The following is a 21772-nucleotide window of genomic DNA, read 5'->3' on the forward strand; positions in this document are numbered from 1 at the left end:
ATATTTCATAATATTAGGTGCTGGACGTTATGTTACATTATGCTTTGACCGACCTAACACTTATACAGAGCCTTTGTTTACATTACACTTAGCAGGTCAAAATGATACAAAATATCAGTGTTTTTTCAAAATTTTTGTCACAATTTCATTTCAGTCCATGCTGACGTGATAGAAAAGAGGTTTGGTGATGAAAAATGATGAATTAATGAGGAATTCCTATGAAAATAAAGAAATATGTTGAAAAAATACAATATTTTATATATTGGCGGCCATTTTGAATACTTAATGAGGTCACGTGACCATAATTTGCATATTTTTGGGACAAGTATTTTATGGTGATTCCAAAAATATAATGGTAAGGGGGACAGTCTTTGTTAATTTAAGAAGTCAGACGTCATGCTAGATGGTACTTCCAAATGTCAACTCCACCCCAGGGCCTTGGGGTGCAAAGGGTTTAAGTGGAAAATAAACGTACGAAAGGTTGCAGTATTCTAAGCAACTACTATACGTATGATATGTGTTTCTCTAAAGTTGATTTTCGAAAATTTACGGTAATAAGATGGGAGGGGTACGTTCATATGTCAATGCTGACAGCTGATATCAAAATATACTGAAATAAACACTGACGTGAAGAGTCAATTAAAATACTGAATGATAATTTATTTTCATCATCCCATATATAAGGACGAAATAAAGCTCTATCGACAGACCAGCCACTTTTCCTTGTATGTAAAAGGTGACAATTCATATTTACTGAGCCATGGTTTTGTTTTCTCAGATCTATTTCTTTCCCGTTGTGTTCCTCCTTTGAATCTACGCTATCGCCCAATGGTAAAATTTGTCTAGCCAACGAGCTAGGATAAGCTGCCCTGCAATACTAAATTTGATTCGCTATCCTACTGGTTATACCTGCCAAATATCTGCCATTATCATTAAATGATAACAGCCATACAAATATAGACAGACAGACAGACAGACAGACAGACAGACAGACAGATAGATAGATAGACAGGCATACTCAGGCACTCTTTCCTGCCTCCCTCCCTTCCTCCCTTCCTACCCACATACATACATACATACATACATACATACATACATACATACATACATACATACATACTCAACAGGTCAGATATACTTCCGCTTAGTATCTAAACAAGTCAAATCACTAAAATATCAGATTATTCTGACTATTTTAGTTTAGTTTAGTTTAATTTAGTTAGTTTTAGTTTTGCTTACTTTAGATTACTTCAGTATAGTTAAGGTTATTACGAAAATAACGCAAAGAATGTATAAAGACACACACATGTACTCATTAGCGCGCGTTGAGCGCGTCGGGCGATGCGTTGCACTAATGACTGAGTGCTTTCTTTGCGGTATTTTGGTAATAATTATTATCACATGCACAAGCGAAGTTTGTTGTCTCCGAACAAAAAATACGGGATTTATTCTCTGGTCGTTCTACGTCACGACACCCGCGTCTATGTCATCAATTTTGGTGCGTCGGACCTTTTTTGTCGATCTTCGGTGTGCTCGTAAATATGTAAACAAACAACATGGCGGCCGATGTTTCTCCCACGATCAAAAGTCATGTAATGAAATCGATATTTTCACAGACTACGACATTACTAATCCGAACAATGTAAACACAAGAGTGTACCACCTGTATATTCCGAAGGAATTACGTGAATAATTTGCGGAAACAACGAACTCGAAGCTGGTCGCGTATACCGTGGGTTCCGTACGCATTGCAAGCAGGGTCAGGCGCGACGTTTACAGTGTTCGCGCCGTCGAGATTCAGTCGATATTTGTTCCCGAAAAATCGCGTATCTTCGTCTGTGATAAATTTCTAGGACTATGCTATCTTTGAAATAGAGTATAACTTTGCGGAAGGTAGCCTACGTGTAGACCGAGAGCTGTCATTTGCTCCACACACGAACGAACGTGAGCGCTAACGCACACGACGGACGACTGGAAATGATTGACAACTTGTGCACGGCGTACTGATATTTATTCCTAAAGTAGTTCAAAAGTTTAAACGCGGAATCGTCATGGAAAACTTATTTTATTTTGCAAAAAATAACGAATTCTTGGCTTGTGCATGTGATAAGTATATTATTCCCTAATATTTTTCTTCGTTCAGCTCGGAAAATATTCGTGACGTAATGGCCGTGTCACCACTCGTCTTCGACTCGTGGTGACACGGTCATTACGTCACTCGTATTTTCCTTCTGCTGAACGAAGAAAAATATTAGGGAATAATATCTAATTATCATACATCTCCTTTTTTATCAAGAATATATGCACCCGTCGTTTCCGATGCATTATTCAATACACTTTAGAGGTAAATTCTGCATCGCTTTCTTAAAGGGCCATTATTTGTAACTTTTGACCATTTTTTACTCCGGAAAATTCCATGTTGGAGAGCTCATATTTGTTGCAAAATGTTGTTTTAACGAAGAAACAAACATGATTAGTGATGTTATAGCCACATAAAACTGCTAATTTTTGTCCAAACGTGTTGCCCTTCCGAGCTCGTTTGTTGACGTCTGGCATGCTCAGCGTGCTTGGGAGAACGCAGATATGGTGACGCCGCGATCACGCGAGATGTACAAGTTCACCTTTATTGGGGGATCAAAACAACATTGCGTCGTGGATTGCCAGACATCTGGCTACGCAACGTGTTCGGACAATGGACTACGACGTAAGTACCGGGCATAAGTAATGAATATTTATTTTTAAATTGCTGTAAATGGCTCGCGCAGGTGCAGAAGAATGCCTACGTTGGAATCCGCGTGTCAACAGAGTTTGTATTTCTGTCCGGACAAAAATTGAAATTTTCGTTGTAAACTCACATGTTATTTAGTTGTCGGGCACGTAATGTTTCCGAATAATGTGCGATTCTCTGTTATTTGACACACTCTTCAACATGAGCCAGTGATCATTTCAATCAAAACTAACGGAAAAATCGCCAGAAGATACAGCTAATGGAACTTTAACTACGAGCGGGTTAAGGGTAAGCGCCATCTTTGTTTACATCGCGCGCTCATTAAACATTCGATGTACGAGCCGAGCAGCGATGTCGTGCCATATTTGTACAGTGCCGTCTAGGTGAACTTTTCGTTATTACCTCATAATGTTTTTCACCTTCAAACAGTCGTAAAACATTTACTTCTGTTTCTTTTATCAGAAGTTATTTTCAAAGTACAGTATGGAGTTTCAGTAACGTGGACGCAATGGACGCAATGTTTATCATCAAATATGAAAGTAAAGGGGTTATTGCATGCCCGTTACGTGCCCGTTTTTACGGAAGCTCGATTCTATTGTTTTCGAAGGCAGATGTATAATAATTTATTTTATTGTTAATATTATATTTTATTTTATCTGAGTATTTACCTGTTGATTGGTGGTTGTCTGCAATACATCAGAAAGAATGTCGTTATCCTCTATTTAATAAATCAACTGAATGTGTTATACCAATGATTCTCTCAAATATATGATAATAAACTGGTCAAAATCTAGTAGTTACCTGCCTCAGATGATCAGTTGGTAAAAATACTGATTGACAGCTATCTAAAATTAAGTCTTTCTAATTTGAAATGGAAGTCAGGGAGCGATCAATTTTTGTACTTACTTAACGAGTAAACGCACACTTTGTAATACCATTCCAAAGTCAATAAAATATATGTTAATGCTTTAAAACTGGGAAAAGTTTTTAAAATTATTACAAAATGCGTTAACTGTTATTACAAAGTGCGAATTATTACAAAATCCTGATACCCTTGTTACAAAACGCGTAGACTGGTTTATTACAAAATACTGCAGACGTTATTACAAAATGCGTCAGTTATTACAAAATGCTGATACCCACCTATTACATTTTGCGTTAGTTATTACAAAACACGTCAGTATTACGAAATGCTGCAGCACAGGGTTTTTTGAAACTAAGGAAGGTCATAATTCAAAGACTGCAAAAACATTTGCTCTCGTGACGTCCCAAACCGTTAGTTTACCAGCGATATACGGTCAAGGACCAGTGGCCAGCCATAGCAAGATATGACTGGCCATTGGACCCTTGACTGTGAATCGCTGGTAAACTAACGGTTTGGGACGTTGGGAGAGTGATTTTTTGCACTCTGTGAGTAATTGAATCAAGTTGATTTCGCACAAAATAGTTAGAAAAGTGTTGTTCTTCCGAGATCCAAATCGGACCGCGTTGGGCCGTATTTTTTCTATGAGAGTCAGCAGAGCTGTGTGTGAGGCCGTATAACGCCGGGAACAAACAGCACGGTACGCAGGCATAGGTCCAAACATACTACAGAACAGTGTCTGGTCTTGCCATACCTTGTAGCCAAACCTAAATGTCTTTTCGCTAATTTAGCAAATATCAATGGCAGCGTACATCTCTTTTATACAAAATAGGAATTATTTGTCTGTGTCACTTGGAGGTGTTATTTTTTCTCTATAGCTACGAAAAACGAAAGATGATGTTCCTAATTGGGTTTATATTTCTAGAAATCGAACACAACTATTTCGTCTTGACTGTATTAACTTTGTTACTTTTATTTAAAATCAAAATTAAAAGTATCAAATCGTTTCATGCAGGCGAATATTATTTTTCCCCTCTAGGTAATGACTCCGAATCTACTCTAATCTGGATTGTTATAATTTGCGTATTCGCTCTATTGGTGATATCAACCTTACATTTTATATGTTTTATTTGCACAAGGAGGACGACTTGCCAACAAGTAAGTAATATTCTCACATATTCATTGAGTAGTTATAACACTCAGCCTACTATGAGTCGTGTAGTATTAATTATACAGAATAGAGACAGCAACAAAAACACTCAGATCTAAGATAACTTTTGAAATTCAACGACGACAATGGACTGTTAGATAGTTGTTTTTCATTTGCTTAATTTGTACTACGGACGGAATGACTGCAAAATGAATGTCACTTATTTTGGAAGTAAACTATTAAAACGCGCTTTATTTCTTTTTGATGATAATTTTTGGTGATCATCTTACGATTCCACTGATCCTAAGAATAGTTCACAATATTCTCTCCACCTCTGAAATGTTGACTTCATACATGATATCTGCCTCACGGTTTAAATACCAGAACCAAAATCAAACGTTAGACAACAAACTGCGAATAAATCAAAAGGATAAAGCTCGTGCGTTTAGCAGGCCACCGAATCGGGGTTTTTGATCGTAGACTTCACATGTGCGTAAGATTTCACATTACATCAACTCTGAACATTTATAGAAAGAGTTATGTGAGTTTCCTAATATTGGAGTTAAAGTTAGATCAATCATCCATAGAATAGCTCGGAATATTCAACCCCACCCCACCCCACGACGACCTTATACAGGACAATTATCTCAAGGTTGTAAACGTCAAAAAATAATTTAAAAGCAGCTATGACTCTTTTGTTAACACAGAGTTATTCATATTTTCAGCTTGCCCATATTCCAGGCCCTACACAACCTGCACAGCAAGAAGTGAACTTCATGTATCCATTAATATAAATAAAGTGGGAACACTTAAGCAATAAAGCACACACAGCGATGGTATACCACGAGATTTTGACAAGTTCACGACATATATAAAAGAGCTAAAGCGAGTGCATATATGAAGTGAACTGGTCACAATCGAATCGTATACCGTCGCTGGGTGTGATTTATTGCTATTATATTATAATAGTAGTGTATTCTGCCGTGGAACGTCAATAACGGGTTTTTCCTCAAGCTAACAGCTCTCGCCAATATACCACGGTTCTTTACTCGTCCCAACCAATCACATCGCTGTATTTGCGACATCAATATAACTGGTATGATATAATTCATGACTTTAAATAAAATGTCTCACCTTTTTATATCACAGATAAAGAGAAACATAGACTAGAAACGCGGCACGCCCTTTGATGTCATGGTCGTCTCGACAAACTATGCCCTTTTCAAATTAAAATGAACTTCGCTAGTGTCAAGACTTTCGGAAAATTTCCTTCGTAGTTGATAATTGCACGAGATTATGCGAAAAGTAGGACAAGATTTACCAGAGTCGATGGCGTCGTGCTGTCTGTATCTTAGCAACCATATTTACCTTGTGTACTTTCAGGTCAAAAACACTGCTTCACGCCAATCAAAACATAACACCCCAGCAGTTTCATGAACACTTCCTCCTATGACGACTTCGTAGAAGACGATATGACTGACAGTAAACCATTGAATAAAATCTGACAGTATCAATAAAGACTTTCATATTTGGTTGAAACAATTATTATATATTCATGTAAATGTGACAGGAAGTTTTAAAATGGTACAGCTAAACTCCCCGAAGCTCAAACCTTTTCCGTTTTCCCCGGTACGCCATTCTCCTCAGAACTACACCACAACAGCAACACAAACTTTTTCGCACATACTTTCGCTTAAAAATTGGCGAAAATCCGGGAACTAGCGAAGGGTGTATGTTGGTACTGTTTGGAAAAGAAGTCTAGAGCTACCTGAGGCGAGGCGTACACGGAGGGGATTACGCAACCGCTTTACACCTTGAACAATACCCGTTTCCATGTATAAATTGCCATTATGATCGCCTAAATTGAATGAATTTAAAAAACACAGAAAATAGCCTCTTTGCGTTTTATAGGCCAACAAAATGTCTTCTATTTGAAGACTTCATGTGCACAAAGAGTTAAATAGAACAACAATGCCTTTTTGGGTTTCCTGACCACCAGGGTTTAGGTCATTTTATTTCAATCGTGACTATAAATCATTCAACACAATTAATCCTTAGAATAGATTCATATATTCTCCCGACCTACGAAATTGTGATTTTATGCACAAAAATTATTTGAGATTTTATACTTTCGAAAGTAAAATAATCCATAACGCTTTCTTTACTCATAATTCTTCATATTTTATAGCCTGCCCCTAATCCAGGTCCTCCACAAGCCCAACAGCAAGTAAGTGAACTTCATGTATAAATTATTATCAATAAAGTAAGGTATACTTAAAGTAGCTACATACCTTTAGACACTTTCAGATTTTTTTATTTTTTTTTCAATTGAACACATCCCAAACCCCAATAAAGTATACATTTTCTGAAAGCACTGATATAGAGCTATCCGACCAAGCACAGTACACGGTCATTAGTTGCATAAGAGTCACGTGACAAGCGTTTTGCTGAACCTTCCAAAAACCGGTTTTTCCCGCCTTATGCGAACACCTGCAAGATTTCTGGTTGGAATTTCTTCATTGACAAGCCTTGACAATATCCTTCGAAAGCGTGTCTGGGATTTTCTTTATATGCCTTGTTTTTTTAATGCGATTTTAAAGGTGTTAGATGAAGAGGCGTTTCAAGGATTTTACTTATCACGCCATATAATTTGATGGAGCCTCCGGGAAAAAATCGCAGACACGGTTTTGAAGGATATTGTCAAGGCTTGTCAATGAAGAAATTCTAATCGGAAATCTTGCAGCGTGTTTGCATAAGGCGGGAAAAACCGGTTTTTGGAAGGTTCAGCAAAACGCTTGTCACGTGACTCTTATGCAAATAATGACCGTGTACTGTACTTGGTCGGATAGCTCTATATCAGGGCTTTCAGAAAATGTATACTTTATTGGGGTTTGGGATGTGTTCAATTGAGAAAAAAATAAAAATCTGAAAGTGTCTAAAAGGTATGTAGCTACCTTAAGAAATAAAGCACACCCTCCGATTGTATACCACGAGATTTTGACCAGTTTACGTCATATATGCACGAGCTATAGCGAGTGAATATATGAAGTGAACGGGTCACAATCGAGTGGTATACCGAGTGCTATCATCTGATAACAGTATATTGAAATTCTGGCTTGGAACGTCAATAACGGTTTTTGCTCAAGCTGACAGCTCTCGCCTATGCCAGCCGTAGTATATCGCCAGTATACCATGGATTTTTCCTCGTCTCGACCAATCAGATCGCTGTATTTTCGACATCAATATACTTGTATGATAAATTCATGATTTTAAATGAAATATCTCACCAGTTTATATCACTGACAATTAGAAACACAGACTAGAAATGCGACGCGACCTTGAATGTCATGGTTGTCTCAACAAACTATGCTCTTTTCATCTGAAAATGAACTTCACTAGTGTCAGACTTTCGGAAAATTTCCTTCGTAGTTGATAATTGCACGAGATTATGCGAAAAGTAGGACAAGATTTACCAGAGTCGATGGCGTCGTGCTGTCTGTCGCTTAGCAACCATATTTACCTTGTGTACTTTCAGGTCAAAAAAACTGCTTCACGCTAATCAAAACATAACACCCCAGCAGTTTCATGAACACTTCCTCCTATGACGACTTCGTAGAAGACGATATGACTGACAGTAACCATTGAATAAAATCTGACAGTATCAATAAAGACTTTCATATTTGGTTCAAACACTTATTGTTCATGAAAATGTGACAGGAAGTTTTAAAATCGTAAAACTAAACTCCCCGAAGCTCTTTTCCGCTTTCGCCAGTACGCCATTCTGCTCAGGTCTACGCCACAACAGCTACACGAACTTTGTCGATTATACCTTCGGTGAAAAATTGGCGAAAATCCGGGAACTAGCGAAGGGTGTATATTGGTACTATTCGGAAAACAAAGTCGAGAGCTACCTGAGGCGAGGCGTACACGGTGGGGATTACGCAACCGCTTTACACCTTGAACAATGCCCGTTTCCATGTATAAATTGCCATAATCATTACGATCGGCTAAATTCAAATCTTTGATATTAAACTACGAATGAATTAAACAAAACCAGAAAAAGCTTGTTTGCATTTGGTAGGCCAACAAAATGTCTTCTATTTGAAGACTTCATGTGCACAAAGAGTTAAATAGAACAACAATGCCTTTTTGGGTTTCCTAACCACCAGGGTTTAGGTCATTTTATTTCAATCGTGACTATAAATCATTCAACACAATTAATCCTTAGAATAGATTCATATATTCTCCCGACCTACGAAATTGTGATTTTATGCACAAAAATTATTTGAGATTTTATACTTTCGAAAGTAAAATAATCCATAACGCTTTCTTTACTCATAATTCTTCATATTTTATAGCCTGCCCCTAATCCAGGTCCTCCACAAGCCCAACAGCAAGTAAGTGAACTTCATGTATAAATTATTATCAATAAAGTGTGGTATACTTAAGGTAGCTACATACCTTTTAGACACTTTCAGATTTTTATTTTTTTTTCAATTGAACACATCCCAAACCCCAATAAAGTATACATTTTCTGAAAGCACTGATATAGAGCTATCCGACCAAGCACAGTACACGGTCATTAGTTGCATAAGAGTCACGTGACAAGCGTTTTGCTGAACCTTCCAAAAACCGGTTTTTCCCGCCTTATGCGAGCACGCTGCAAGATTTCTGGTTAGAATTTCTTCATTGACAAGCCTTGACAATATCCTTCAAAAGCGTGTCTGGGATTTTCTTTATATGCCTTTGTTTTGTTTTTTTAATGCGCTTTTAAAGGTGTTAGATGAAGGTGCTTTTCAAGGAATTTTAATTATCACGCCATATAATTTGAATGGAGCCTCCGGGAAAAAATCGCAGACACGGTTTTGAAGGATATTGTCAAGGCTTGTCAATGAAGAAATTCTAATCGGAAATCTTGCAGCGTGTTTGCATAAGGCGGGAAAAACCGGTTTTTGGAAGGTTCAGCAAAACGCTTGTCACGTGACTCTTATGCAAATAATGACCGTGTACTGTACTTGGTCGGATAGCTCTATATCAGGGCTTTTAGAAAATGTATACTTTATTGGGGTTTGGGATGTGTTCATTGAGAAAAAAATAAAAATCTGAAAGTGTCTAAAAGGTATGTAGCTACCTTAAGAAATAAAGCACACCCTCCGATTGTATACCACGAGATTTTGACCAGTTTACGTCATATATGCACGAGCTATAGCGAGTGAATATATGAAGTGAACGGGTCACAATCGAGTGGTATACCGAGTGCTATCATCTGATAACAGTATATTGAAATTCTGGCTTGGAACGTCAATAACGGTTTTTGCTCAAGCTGACAGCTCTCGAGTATGCCAGCGTAGTATATCGCCAGTATACCATGGATTTTTCCTCGTCTCGACCAATCAGATCGCTGTATTTTCGACATCAATATACTTGTATGATATAATTCATGATTTTAATGAAATATCTCACCAGTTTGATATCACTGACAAATAGAAACACAGACTAGAAATGCGACACGACCTTGAATGTCATGGTTGTCTCAACAAACTATGCTCTTTTCATCTGAAAATGAACTTCACTAGTGTCAGACTTTCGGAAAATTTCCTTCGTAGTTGATAATTGCACGAGATTATGCGAAAAGTAGGACAAGATTTACCAGAGTCGATGGCGTCGTGCTGTCTGTCGCTTAGCAACCATATTTACCTTGTGTACTTTCAGGTCAAAAAAACTGCTTCACGCTAATCAAAACATAACACCCCAGCAGTTTCATGAACACTTCCTCCTATGACGACTTCGTAGAAGACGATATGACTGACAGTAAACCATTGAATAAAATCTGACAGTATCAATAAAGACTTTCATATTTGGTTCAAACACTTATTGTTCATGAAAATGTGACAGGAAGTTTTAAAATCGTAAAACTAAACTCCCCGAAGCTCTTTTCCGCTTTCGCCAGTACGCCATTCTGCTCAGGTCTACGCCACAACAGCTACACGAACTTTGTCGATTATACCTTCGGTGAAAAATTGGCGAAAATCCGGGAACTAGCGAAGGGTGTATATTGGTACTATTCGGAAAACAAAGTCGAGAGCTACCTGAGGCGAGGCGTACACGGTGGGGATTACGCAACCGCTTTACACCTTGAACAATGCCCGTTTCCATGTATAAATTGCCATAATCATTACGATCGGCTAAATTCAAATCTTTGATATTAAACTACGAATGAATTAAACAAAACCAGAAAAAAGCTTGTTTGCATTTGGTAGGCCAACAAAATGTCTTCTATTTGAAGACTTCATGTGCACAAAGAGTTAAATAGAACAACAATGCCTTTTTGGGTTTCCTAACCACCAGGGTTTAGGTCATTTTATTTCAATCGTGACTATAAATCATTCAACACAATTAATCCTTAGAATAGATTCATATATTCTCCCGACCTACGAAATTGTGATTTTATGCACAAAAATTATTTGAGATTTTATACTTTCGAAAGTAAAATAATCCATAACGCTTTCTTTACTCATAATTCTTCATATTTTATAGCCTGCCCCTAATCCAGGTCCTCCACAAGCCCAACAGCAAGTAAGTGAACTTCATGTATAAATTATTATCAATAAAGTGTGGTATACTTAAGGTAGCTACATACCTTTTAGACACTTTCAGATTTTTATTTTTTTTCAATTGAACACATCCCAAACCCCATTAAAGTATACATTTTCTGAAAGCACTGATATAGAGCTATCCGACCAAGCACAGTACACGGTCATTAGTTGCATAAGAGTCACGTGACAAGCGTTTTGCTGAACCTTCCAAAAACCGGTTTTTCCCGCCTTATGCGAGCACGCTGCAAGATTTCTGGTTGGAATTTCTTCATTGACAAGCCTTGACAATATCCTTCGAAAGCGTGTCTGGGATTTCTTTATATGCCTTTGTTTTTTTAATGCGATTTTAAAGGTGTTAGATGAAGGTGCGTTTCAAGGAATTTTAATTATCACGCCATATAATTTGAATGGAGCCTCCGGGAAAAAATCGCAGACACGGTTTTGAAGGATATTGTCAAGGCTTGTCAATGAAGAAATTCTAATCGGAATCTTGCAGCGTGTTTGCATAATGCGGGAAAAACCGGTTTTTGGAAGGTTCAGCAAAACGCTTGTCAAGTGACTCTTATGCAAATAATGACCGTGTACTGTACTTGGTCGATAGCTCTATATCAGGGCTTTTAGAAAATGTATACTTTATTGGGGTTTGGGATGTGTTCATTGAGAAAAAATAAAAATCTGAAAGTGTCTAAAAGGTATGTAGCTACCTTAAGAAATAAAGCACACCCTCCGATTGTATACCACGAGATTTTGACCAGTTTACGTCATATATGCACGAGCTATAGCGAGTGAATATATGAAGTGAACGGGTCACAATCGAGTGGTATACCGAGTGCTATCATCTGATAACAGTATATTGAAATTCTGGCTTGGAACGTCAATAACGGTTTTTGCTCAAGCTGACAGCTCTCGCGTATGCCAGCCGTAGTATATCGCCAGTATACCATGGATTTTTTCCTCGTCTCGACCAATCAGATCGCTGTATTTTCGACATCAATATACTTGTATGATATAATTCATGATTTTAAATGAAATATCTCACCAGTTTATATCACTGACAATTAGAAACACAGACTAGAAATGCGACGCGACCTTGAATGTCATGGTTGTCTCAACAAACTATGCTCTTTTCATCTGAAAATGAACTTCACTAGTGTCAGACTTTCGGAAAATTTCCTTCGTAGTTGATAATTGCACGAGATTATGCGAAAAGTAGGACAAGATTTACCAGAGTCGATGGCGTTGTGCTGTCTGTCGCTTAGCAACCATATTTACCTTGTGTACTTTCAGGTCAAAAAAACTGCTTCACGCTAATCAAAACATAACACCCCAGCAGTTTCATGAACACTTCCTCCTATGACGACTTCGTAGAAGACGATATGACTGACAGTAAACCATTGAATAAAATCTGACAGTATCAATAAAGACTTTCATATTTGGTTCAAACACTTATTGTTCATGAAAATGTGACAGGAAGTTTTAAAATCGTAAAACTAAACTCCCCGAAGCTCTTTTCCGCTTTCGCCAGTACGCCATTCTGCTCAGGTCTACGCCACAACAGCTACACGAACTTTGTCGATTATACCTTCGGTGAAAAATTGGCGAAAATCCGGGAACTAGCGAAGGGTGTATATTGGTACTATTCGGAAAACAAAGTCGAGAGCTACCTGAGGCGAGGCGTACACGGTGGGGATTACGCAACCGCTTTACACCTTGAACAATGCCCGTTTCCATGTATAAATTGCCATAATCATTACGATCGGCTAAATTCAAATCTTTGATATTAAACTACGAATGAATTAAACAAAACCAGAAAAAGCTTGTTTGCATTTGGTAGGCCAACAAAATGTCTTCTATTTGAAGACTTCATGTGCACAAAGAGTTAAATAGAACAACAATGCCTTTTTGGGTTTCCTAACCACCAGGGTTTAGGTCATTTTATTTCAATCGTGACTATAAATCATTCAACACAATTAATCCTTAGAATAGATTCATATATTCTCCCGACCTACGAAATTGTGATTTTATGCACAAAAATTATTTGAGATTTTATACTTTCGAAAGTAAAATGATCCATAACGCTTTCTTTACTCATAATTCTTCATATTTTATAGCCTGCCCCTAATCCAGGTCCTCCACAAGCCCCACAGCAAGTAAGTGAACTTCATGTATAAATTATTATCAATAAAGTGTGGTATACTTAAGGTAGCTACATACCTTTTAGACACTTTCAGATTTTTATTTTTTTTTCAATTGAACACATCCCAAACCCCAATAAAGTATACATTTTCTGAAAGCACTGATATAGAGCTATCCGACCAAGCACAGTACACGGTCATTAGTTGCATAAGAGTCACGTGACAAGCGTTTTGCTGAACCTTCCAAAAACGGTTTTTCCCGCCTTATGCGAGCACGCTGCAAGATTTCTGGTTAGAATTCTTCATTGACAAGCCTTGACAATATCCTTCAAAAGCGTGTCTGGGATTTTCTTTATATGCCTTTGTTTTTTTAATGCGATTTTAAAGTGTTAGATGAAGGTGCGTTTCAAGGAATTTTAATTATCACGCCATATAATTTGAATGGAGCCTCCGGGAAAAAATCGCAGACACAGTTTTGAAGGATATTGTCAAGCCTTGTCAATGAAGAAATTCTAATCGGAATCTTGCAGCGTGTTTGCATAATGCGGGAAAAACCGGTTTTTGGAAGGTTCAGCAAAACGCTGTCAAGTGACTCTTATGCAAATAATGACCGTGTACTGTACTTGGTCGGATAGCTCTATATCAGGGCTTTTAGAAAATGTATACTTTATTGGGGTTTGGGATGTGTTCAATTGAGAAAAAAATAAAAATCTGAAAGTGTCTAAAAGGTATGTAGCTACCTAAGAAATAAAGCACACCCTCCGATTGTATACCACGAGATTTTGACCAGTTTACGTCATATATGCACGAGCTATAGCGAGTGAATATATGAAGTGAACGGGTCACAATCGAGTGGTATACCGAGTGCTATCATCTGATAACAGTATATTGAAATTCTGGCTTGGAACGTCAATAACGGTTTTTGCTCAAGCTGACAGCTCTCGCGTATGCCAGCTGTAGTATATCGCCAGTATACCATGGATTTTTCCTCGTCTCGACCAATCAGATCGCTGTATTTTCGACATCAATATACTTGTATGATATAATTCATGATTTTAAATGAAATATCTCACCAGTTTATATCACTGACAAATAGAAACACAGACTAGAAATGCGACGCGACCTTGAATGTCATGGTTGTCTCAACAAACTATGCTCTTTTCATCTGAAAATGAACTTCACTAGTGTCAGACTTTCGGAAAATTTCCTTCGTAGTTGATAATTGCACGAGATTATGCGAAAAGTAGGACAAGATTTACCAGAGTCGATGGCGTTGTGCTGTCTGTCGCTTAGCAACCATATTTACCTTGTGTACTTTCAGGTCAAAAAAACTGCTTCACGCTAATCAAAACATAACACCCCAGCAGTTTCATGAACACTTCCTCCTATGACGACTTCGTAGAAGACGATATGACTGACAGTAAACCATTGAATAAAATCTGACAGTATCAATAAAGACTTTCATATTTGGTTCAAACACTTATTGTTCATGAAAATGTGACAGGAAGTTTTAAAATCGTAAAACTAAACTCCCCGAAGCTCTTTTCCGCTTTCGCCAGTACGCCATTCTGCTCAGGTCTACGCCACAACAGCTACACGAACTTTGTCGATTATACCTTCGGTGAAAAATTGGCGAAAATCCGGGAACTAGCGAAGGGTGTATATTGGTACTATTCGGAAAACAAAGTCGAGAGCTACCTGAGGCGAGGCGTACACGGTGGGGATTACGCAACCGCTTTACACCTTGAACAATGCCCGTTTCCATGTATAAATTGCCATAATCATTACGATCGGCTAAATTCAAATCTTGATATTAAACTACGAATGAATTAAACAAAACCAGAAAAAAGCTTGTTTGCATTTGGTAGGCCAACAAAATGTCTTCTATTTGAAGACTTCATGTGCACAAAGAGTTAAATAGAACAACAATGCCTTTTTGGGTTTCCTAACCACCAGGGTTTAGGTCATTTATTTCAATCGTGACTATAAATCATTCAACACAATTAATCCTTAGAATAGATTCATATATTCTCCCGACCTACGAAATTGTGATTTTATGCACAAAAATTATTTGAGATTTTATACTTTCGAAAGTAAATAATCCATAACGCTTTCTTTACTCATAATTCTTCATATTTTATAGCCTGCCCCTAATCCAGGTCCTCCACAAGCCCCACAGCAAGTAAGTGAACTTCATGTATAAATTATTATCAATAAAGTGTGGTATACTTAAGGTAGCTACATACCTTTTAGACACTTTCAGATTTTTATTTTTTTTCAATTGAACACATCCCAAACCCCATTAAAGTATACATTTTCTGAAAGCACTGATATAGAGCTATCCGACCAAGCACAGTACACGGTCATTAGTTGCATAAGAGTCACGTGACAAGCGTTTTGCTGAACCTTCCAAAAACCGGTTTTTCCCGCCTTATGCGAACACGCTGCAAGATTTCTGGTTGGAATTTCTTCATTGACAAGCCTTGACAATATCCTTCGAAAGCGTGTCTGGGATTTTCTTTATATGCCTTTGTTTTTTAATGCGATTTTAAAGGTGTTAGATGAAGGTGCGTTTCAAGGAATTTTAATTATCACGCCATATAATTTGAATGGAGCCTCCGGGAAAAAATCGCAGACACAGTTTTGAAGGATATTGTCAAGCCTTGTCAATGAAGAAATTCTAATCGGAAATCTTGCAGCGTGTTTGCATAATGCGGGCAAAAACCGGTTTTTGGAAGGTTCAGCAAAACGCTTGTCAAGTGACTCTTATGCAAATAATGACCGTGTACTGTACTTGGTCGGATAGCTCTATATCAGGGCTTTTAGAAAATGTATACTTTATTGGGGTTTGGGATGTGTTCAATTGAGAAAAAATAAAAATCTGAAAGTGTCTAAAAGGTATGTAGCTACCTTAAGAAATAAAGCACACCCTCCGATTGTATACCACGAGATTTTGACCAGTTTACGTCATATATGCACGAGCTATAGCGAGTGAATATATGAAGTGAACGGGTCACAATCGAGTGGTATACCGAGTGCTATCATCTGATAACAGTATATTGAAATTCTGGCTTGGAACGTCAATAACGGTTTTTGCTCAAGCTGACAGCTCTCGCGTATGCCAGCCGTAGTATATCGCCAGTATACCATGGATTTTTCCTCGTCTCGACCAATCAGATCGCTGTATTTTCGACATCAATATACTTGTATGATATAATTCATGATTTTAAATGAAATATCTCACCAGTTTATATCACTGACAAATAGAAACACAGACTAGAAATGCGACACGACCTTGAATGTCATGGTTGTCTCAACAAACTATGCTCTTTTCATCTGAAAATGAACTTCACTAGTGTCAGACTTTCGGAAAATTTCCTTCGTAGTTGATAATTGCACGAGATTATGCGAAAAGTAGGACAAGATTTACCAGAGTCGATGGCGTCGTGCTGTCTGTCGTTAGCAACCATATTTACCTTGTGTACTTTCAGGTCAAAAAACTGCTTCACGCTAATCAAAACATAACACCCCAGCAGTTTCATGAACACTTCCTCCTATGACGACTTCGTAGAAGACGATATGACTGACAGTAAACCATTGAATAAAATCTGACAGTATCAATAAAGACTTTCATATTTGGTTCAAACACTTATTGTTCATGAAAATGTGACAGGAAGTTTTAAAATCGTAAAACTAAACTCCCCGAAGCTCTTTTCCGCTTTCGCCAGTACGCCATTCTGCTCAGGTCTACGCCACAACAGCTACACGAACTTTGTCGATTATACCTTCGGTGAAAAATTGGCGAAAATCCGGGAACTAGCGAAGGGTGTATATTGGTACTATTCGGAAAACAAAGTCGAGAGCTACCTGAGGCGAGGCGTACACGGTGGGGATTACGCAACCGCTTTACACCTTGAACAATGCCCGTTTCCATGTATAAATTGCCATAATCATTACGATCGGCTAAATTCAAATCTTTGATATTAAACTACGAATGAATTAAACAAAACCAGAAAAAGCTTGTTTGCATTTGGTAGGCCAACAAAATGTCTTCTATTTGAAGACTTCATGTGAACAAAGAGTTAAATAGAACAACAATGCCTTTTTGGTTTCCTGACCACCAGGGTTTAGGTCATTTTATTTCAATCGTGACTAGAAATCATTCAACACAATTAATCCTTAGAATAGATTCATATATTCTCCCGACCTACGAAATTGTGATTTTATGCACAAAAATTATTTGAGATTTTATACTTTCGAAAGTAAAATAATCCATAACGCTTTCTTTACTCATAATTCTTCATATTTTATAGCCTGCCCCTAATCCAGGTCCTCCACAAGCCAAACAGCAAGTAAGTGAACTTCATCTATAAATTATTATCAATAAAGTGTGGTATACTTAAGGTAGCTACATACCTTTTAGACACTTTCAGATTTTTATTTTTTTTCAATTGAACACATCCCAAACCCCAATAAAGTATACATTTTCTGAAAGCACTGATATAGAGCTATCCGACCAAGCACAGTACACGGTCATTATTTGCATAAGAGTCACGTGACAAGCGTTTTTCTGAACCTTCCAAAAACCGGTTTTTCCCGCCTTATGCGAACACGCTGCAAGATTTCTGGTTGGAATTTCTTCATTGACAAGCCTTGACAATATCCTTCAAAACGTGTCTGGGATTTTCTTTATATGCCTTTGTTTTTTTTAATGCGCTTTTAAAGGTGTTAGATGAAGGTGCGTTTCAAGGAATTTTAATTATCACGCCATATAATTTGAATGGAGCCTCCGGGAAAAAATCTCAGACACGGTTTTGAAGGATATTGTCAAGGCTTGTCAATGAAGAAATTCTAATCGGAAATCTTGCAGCGTGTTTGCATAATGCGGGAAAAACCGGTTTTTGGAAGGTTCAGCAAAACGCTTGTCAAGTGACTCTTATGCAAATAATGACCGTGTACTGTACTTGGTCGGATAGCTCTATATCAGGGCTTTTAGAAAATGTATACTTATTGGGGTTTGGGATGTGTTCAATTGAGAAAAAAATAAAAATCTGAAAGTGTCTAAAAGGTATGTAGCTACCTTAAGAAATAAAGCACACCCTCCGATTGTATACCACGAGATTTTGACCATTTACGTCATATATGCACGAGCTATAGCGAGTGAATATATGAAGTGAACGGGTCACAATCGAGTGGTATACCGAGTGCTATCATCTGATAACAGTATATTGAAATTCTGGCTTGGAACGTCAATAACGGTTTTTGCTCAAGCTGACAGCTCTCGCGTATGCCAGCCGTAGTATATCGCCAGTATACCATGGATTTTTTCCTCGTCTCGACCAATCAGATCGCTGTATTTTCGACATCAATATACTTGTATGATATAATTCATGATTTTAAATGAAATATCTCACCAGTTGATATCACTGACAAATAGAAACACAGACTAGAAATGCGACACGACCTTGAATGTCATGGTTGTCTCAACAAACTATGCTCTTTTCATCTGAAAATGAACTTCACTAGTGTCAGACTTTCGGAAAATTTCCTTCGTAGTTGATAATTGCACGAGATTATGCGAAAAGTAGGACAAGATTTACCAGAGTCGATGGCGTCGTGCTGTCTGTCGCTTAGCAACCATATTTACCTTGTGTACTTTCAGGTCAAAAAAACTGCTTCACGCTAATCAAAACATAACACCCCAGCAGTTTCATGAACACTTCCTCCTATGACGACTTCGTAGAAGACGATATGACTGACAGTAAACCATTGAATAAAATCTGACAGTATCAATAAAGACTTTCATATTTGGTTCAAACACTTATTGTTCATGAAAATGTGACAGGAAGTTTTAAAATCGTAAAACTAAACTCCCCGAAGCTCTTTTCCGCTTTCGCCAGTACGCCATTCTGCTCAGGTCTACGCCACAACAGCTACACGAACTTTGTCGATTATACCTTCAGTGAAAAATTGGCGAAAATCCGGGAACTAGCGAAGGGTGTATATTGGTACTATTCGGAAAACAAAGTCGAGAGCTACCTGAGGCGAGGCGTACACGGTGGGGATTACGCAACCGCTTTAACACCTTGAACAATGCCCGTTTCCATGTATAAATTGCCATAATCATTACGATCGGCTAAATTCAAATCTTTGATATTAAACTACGAATGAATTAAACAAAACCAGAAAAAAGCTTGTTTGCATTTGGTAGGCCAACAAAATGTCTTCTATTTGAAGACTTCATGTGAACAAAGAGTTAAATAGAACAACAATGCCTTTTTGGGTTTCCTGACCACCAGGGTTTAGGTCATTTTATTTCAATCGTGACTAGAAATCATTCAACACAATTAATCCTTAGAACAGATTCATATATTCTCCCGACCTACGAAATTGTGATTTTATGCACAAAAATATTTGAGATTTTATACTTTCGAAAGTAAAATAATCCATAACGCTTTCTTTACTCATAATTCTTCATATTTTATAGCCTGCCCCTAATCCAGGTCCTCCACAAGCCCCACAGCAAGTAAGTGAACTTCATGTATAAATTATTATCAATAAAGTGTGGTATACTTAAGGTAGCTACATACCTTTTAGACACTTTCAGATTTTTATTTTTTTTTCAATTGAACACATCCCAAACCCCAATAAAGTATACATTTTCTGAAAGCACTGATATAGAGCTATCCGACCAAGCACAGTACCACGGTCATTATTTGCATAAGAGTCACGTGACAAGCGTTTTGCTGAACCTTCCAAAAACCGGTTTTTCCCGCCTTATGCGAACACGCTGCAAGATTTCTGGTTGGAATTTCTTCATTGACAAGCTTGACAATATCCTTCAAAACCGTGTCTGGGATTTTCTTTATATGCCTTTGTTTTTTTAATGCGCTTTTAAAGGTGTTAGATGAAGGTGCGTTTCAAGGAATTTTAATTATCACGCCATATAATTTGAATGGAGCCTCCGGGAAAAAATCTCAGACACGATCGCTAAATTCAAATATTTGATATTAAACTACGAAATGAATTAAACAAACCAGATAAAAGCTTGTTTGCAATTGGTAGGCCAACAAAATGTCTTCTATTTGAAGACTTCATGTGAACAAAGAGTTAAATAGAACAACAATGCCTTTTTGGGTTTCCTAACCACCAGGGTTTAGGTTATTTTATTTCAATCGTGACTAGAAATCATTCAACACAATTAATCCTTGGAATAGATTGATATATTCTCCCGACCTACGAAATTGTGATTTTATGCACAAAAATTATTTGAGATTTTATACTTTCGAAAGTAAATGAATCCATCACGCTTTCTTTACACATAATTCTTCATATTTTATAGCCTGCCCCTAATCCAGGTCCTCCACAAGCCGCACAGCAAGTAAGTGAACTTCTTGTATAAATTATTATCAATAAAGTGTGGTATACTTAAGAAATGAAGCACACCCAGCGATTGTATACCATGGGATTTTGACCAGTTTACGTCATATATGCACGAGCTATAGCGAGTGAATATATGAAGTGAGCCAGTCACAATCGAGTGGTATACCGTCGATAGATGTGATTTATGGCTATCATATGATAACAGTATATTGAAATTCTGGCTTGGAACGTCAATAACGGTTTTTGCTCAAGCTGACAGCTCTCGCGTATGCCAGCCGTAGTATATCGCCAATATACAATGACTCGTCTCGACCAATCAGATCGCTGTATTTGCGACATCAATATACTTGTATGATATAATTCATGATTTTAAATGAAATGTCCCACCTTATCCTTAAAGTTTAGACCTACAAAATGGTGATTTTATGCACGAAAATTACCTTCTTGTTTTAATACTTCCCAAAGTAAAAGAATCCATGACTCTCTTTATTCATATTTTCAGCCTCCCAATCGTCCAGGTCCTCCTAAACCCGCGCAGTCAGTAAGTGAATTTCCTGTATTCATTGTAATCAATAATGTGTGGTTAACTTGATGATTCTCACCTTATCCTTAAAGTTTAGGCGGAATACAGTGATTGACAAACACGAACGGGTGGATTTTTCCGACATTAATATACATTACTGTTGGATTTATGTATATAAACATATATTATCACAGTAATGTATCAGTAAAACACGACGTAATCGCATGTACTCACAACAAACACTTATCGACAAATTTAAGTGTTGTCATTAACCAGTTTTCTTGTCTTAGAAAATTAAATAACTGAACAAAAGCAATATCCAGTCGTTCTTCTTGAGTATTTATATCACAGACAAGAGAAACACAGACTAGAAACGCGGCTCGCCACCAGGGTTT

The 21772-nt window shown here is 37.6% G+C and overlaps 1 protein-coding gene across 1 annotated transcript in view; it reads left to right on the top strand.

Moving 5' to 3' along the window:
- LOC139146269 (acidic proline-rich protein PRP25-like) overlaps nucleotides 1-21772 on the top strand; it is a 37543-nt gene that overhangs the window by 1362 nt on the left and 14409 nt on the right. Inside the window, exons 2-10 of the mRNA XM_070717676.1 lie at nucleotides 6929-6967; nucleotides 9099-9137; nucleotides 11278-11316; nucleotides 13448-13486; nucleotides 15615-15653; nucleotides 17785-17823; nucleotides 19959-19997; nucleotides 20814-20852; nucleotides 21357-21395. Of these exons, the coding sequence (XP_070573777.1) occupies nucleotides 6929-6967; nucleotides 9099-9137; nucleotides 11278-11316; nucleotides 13448-13486; nucleotides 15615-15653; nucleotides 17785-17823; nucleotides 19959-19997; nucleotides 20814-20852; nucleotides 21357-21395 (351 nt within the window). The remainder of the gene's footprint in view (nucleotides 1-6928; nucleotides 6968-9098; nucleotides 9138-11277; nucleotides 11317-13447; nucleotides 13487-15614; nucleotides 15654-17784; nucleotides 17824-19958; nucleotides 19998-20813; nucleotides 20853-21356; nucleotides 21396-21772) is intronic.

Source organism: Ptychodera flava, chromosome 12 (genome assembly GCF_041260155.1).
Source record: "Ptychodera flava strain L36383 chromosome 12, AS_Pfla_20210202, whole genome shotgun sequence".
NCBI lineage: Eukaryota > Metazoa > Hemichordata > Enteropneusta > Ptychoderidae > Ptychodera > Ptychodera flava.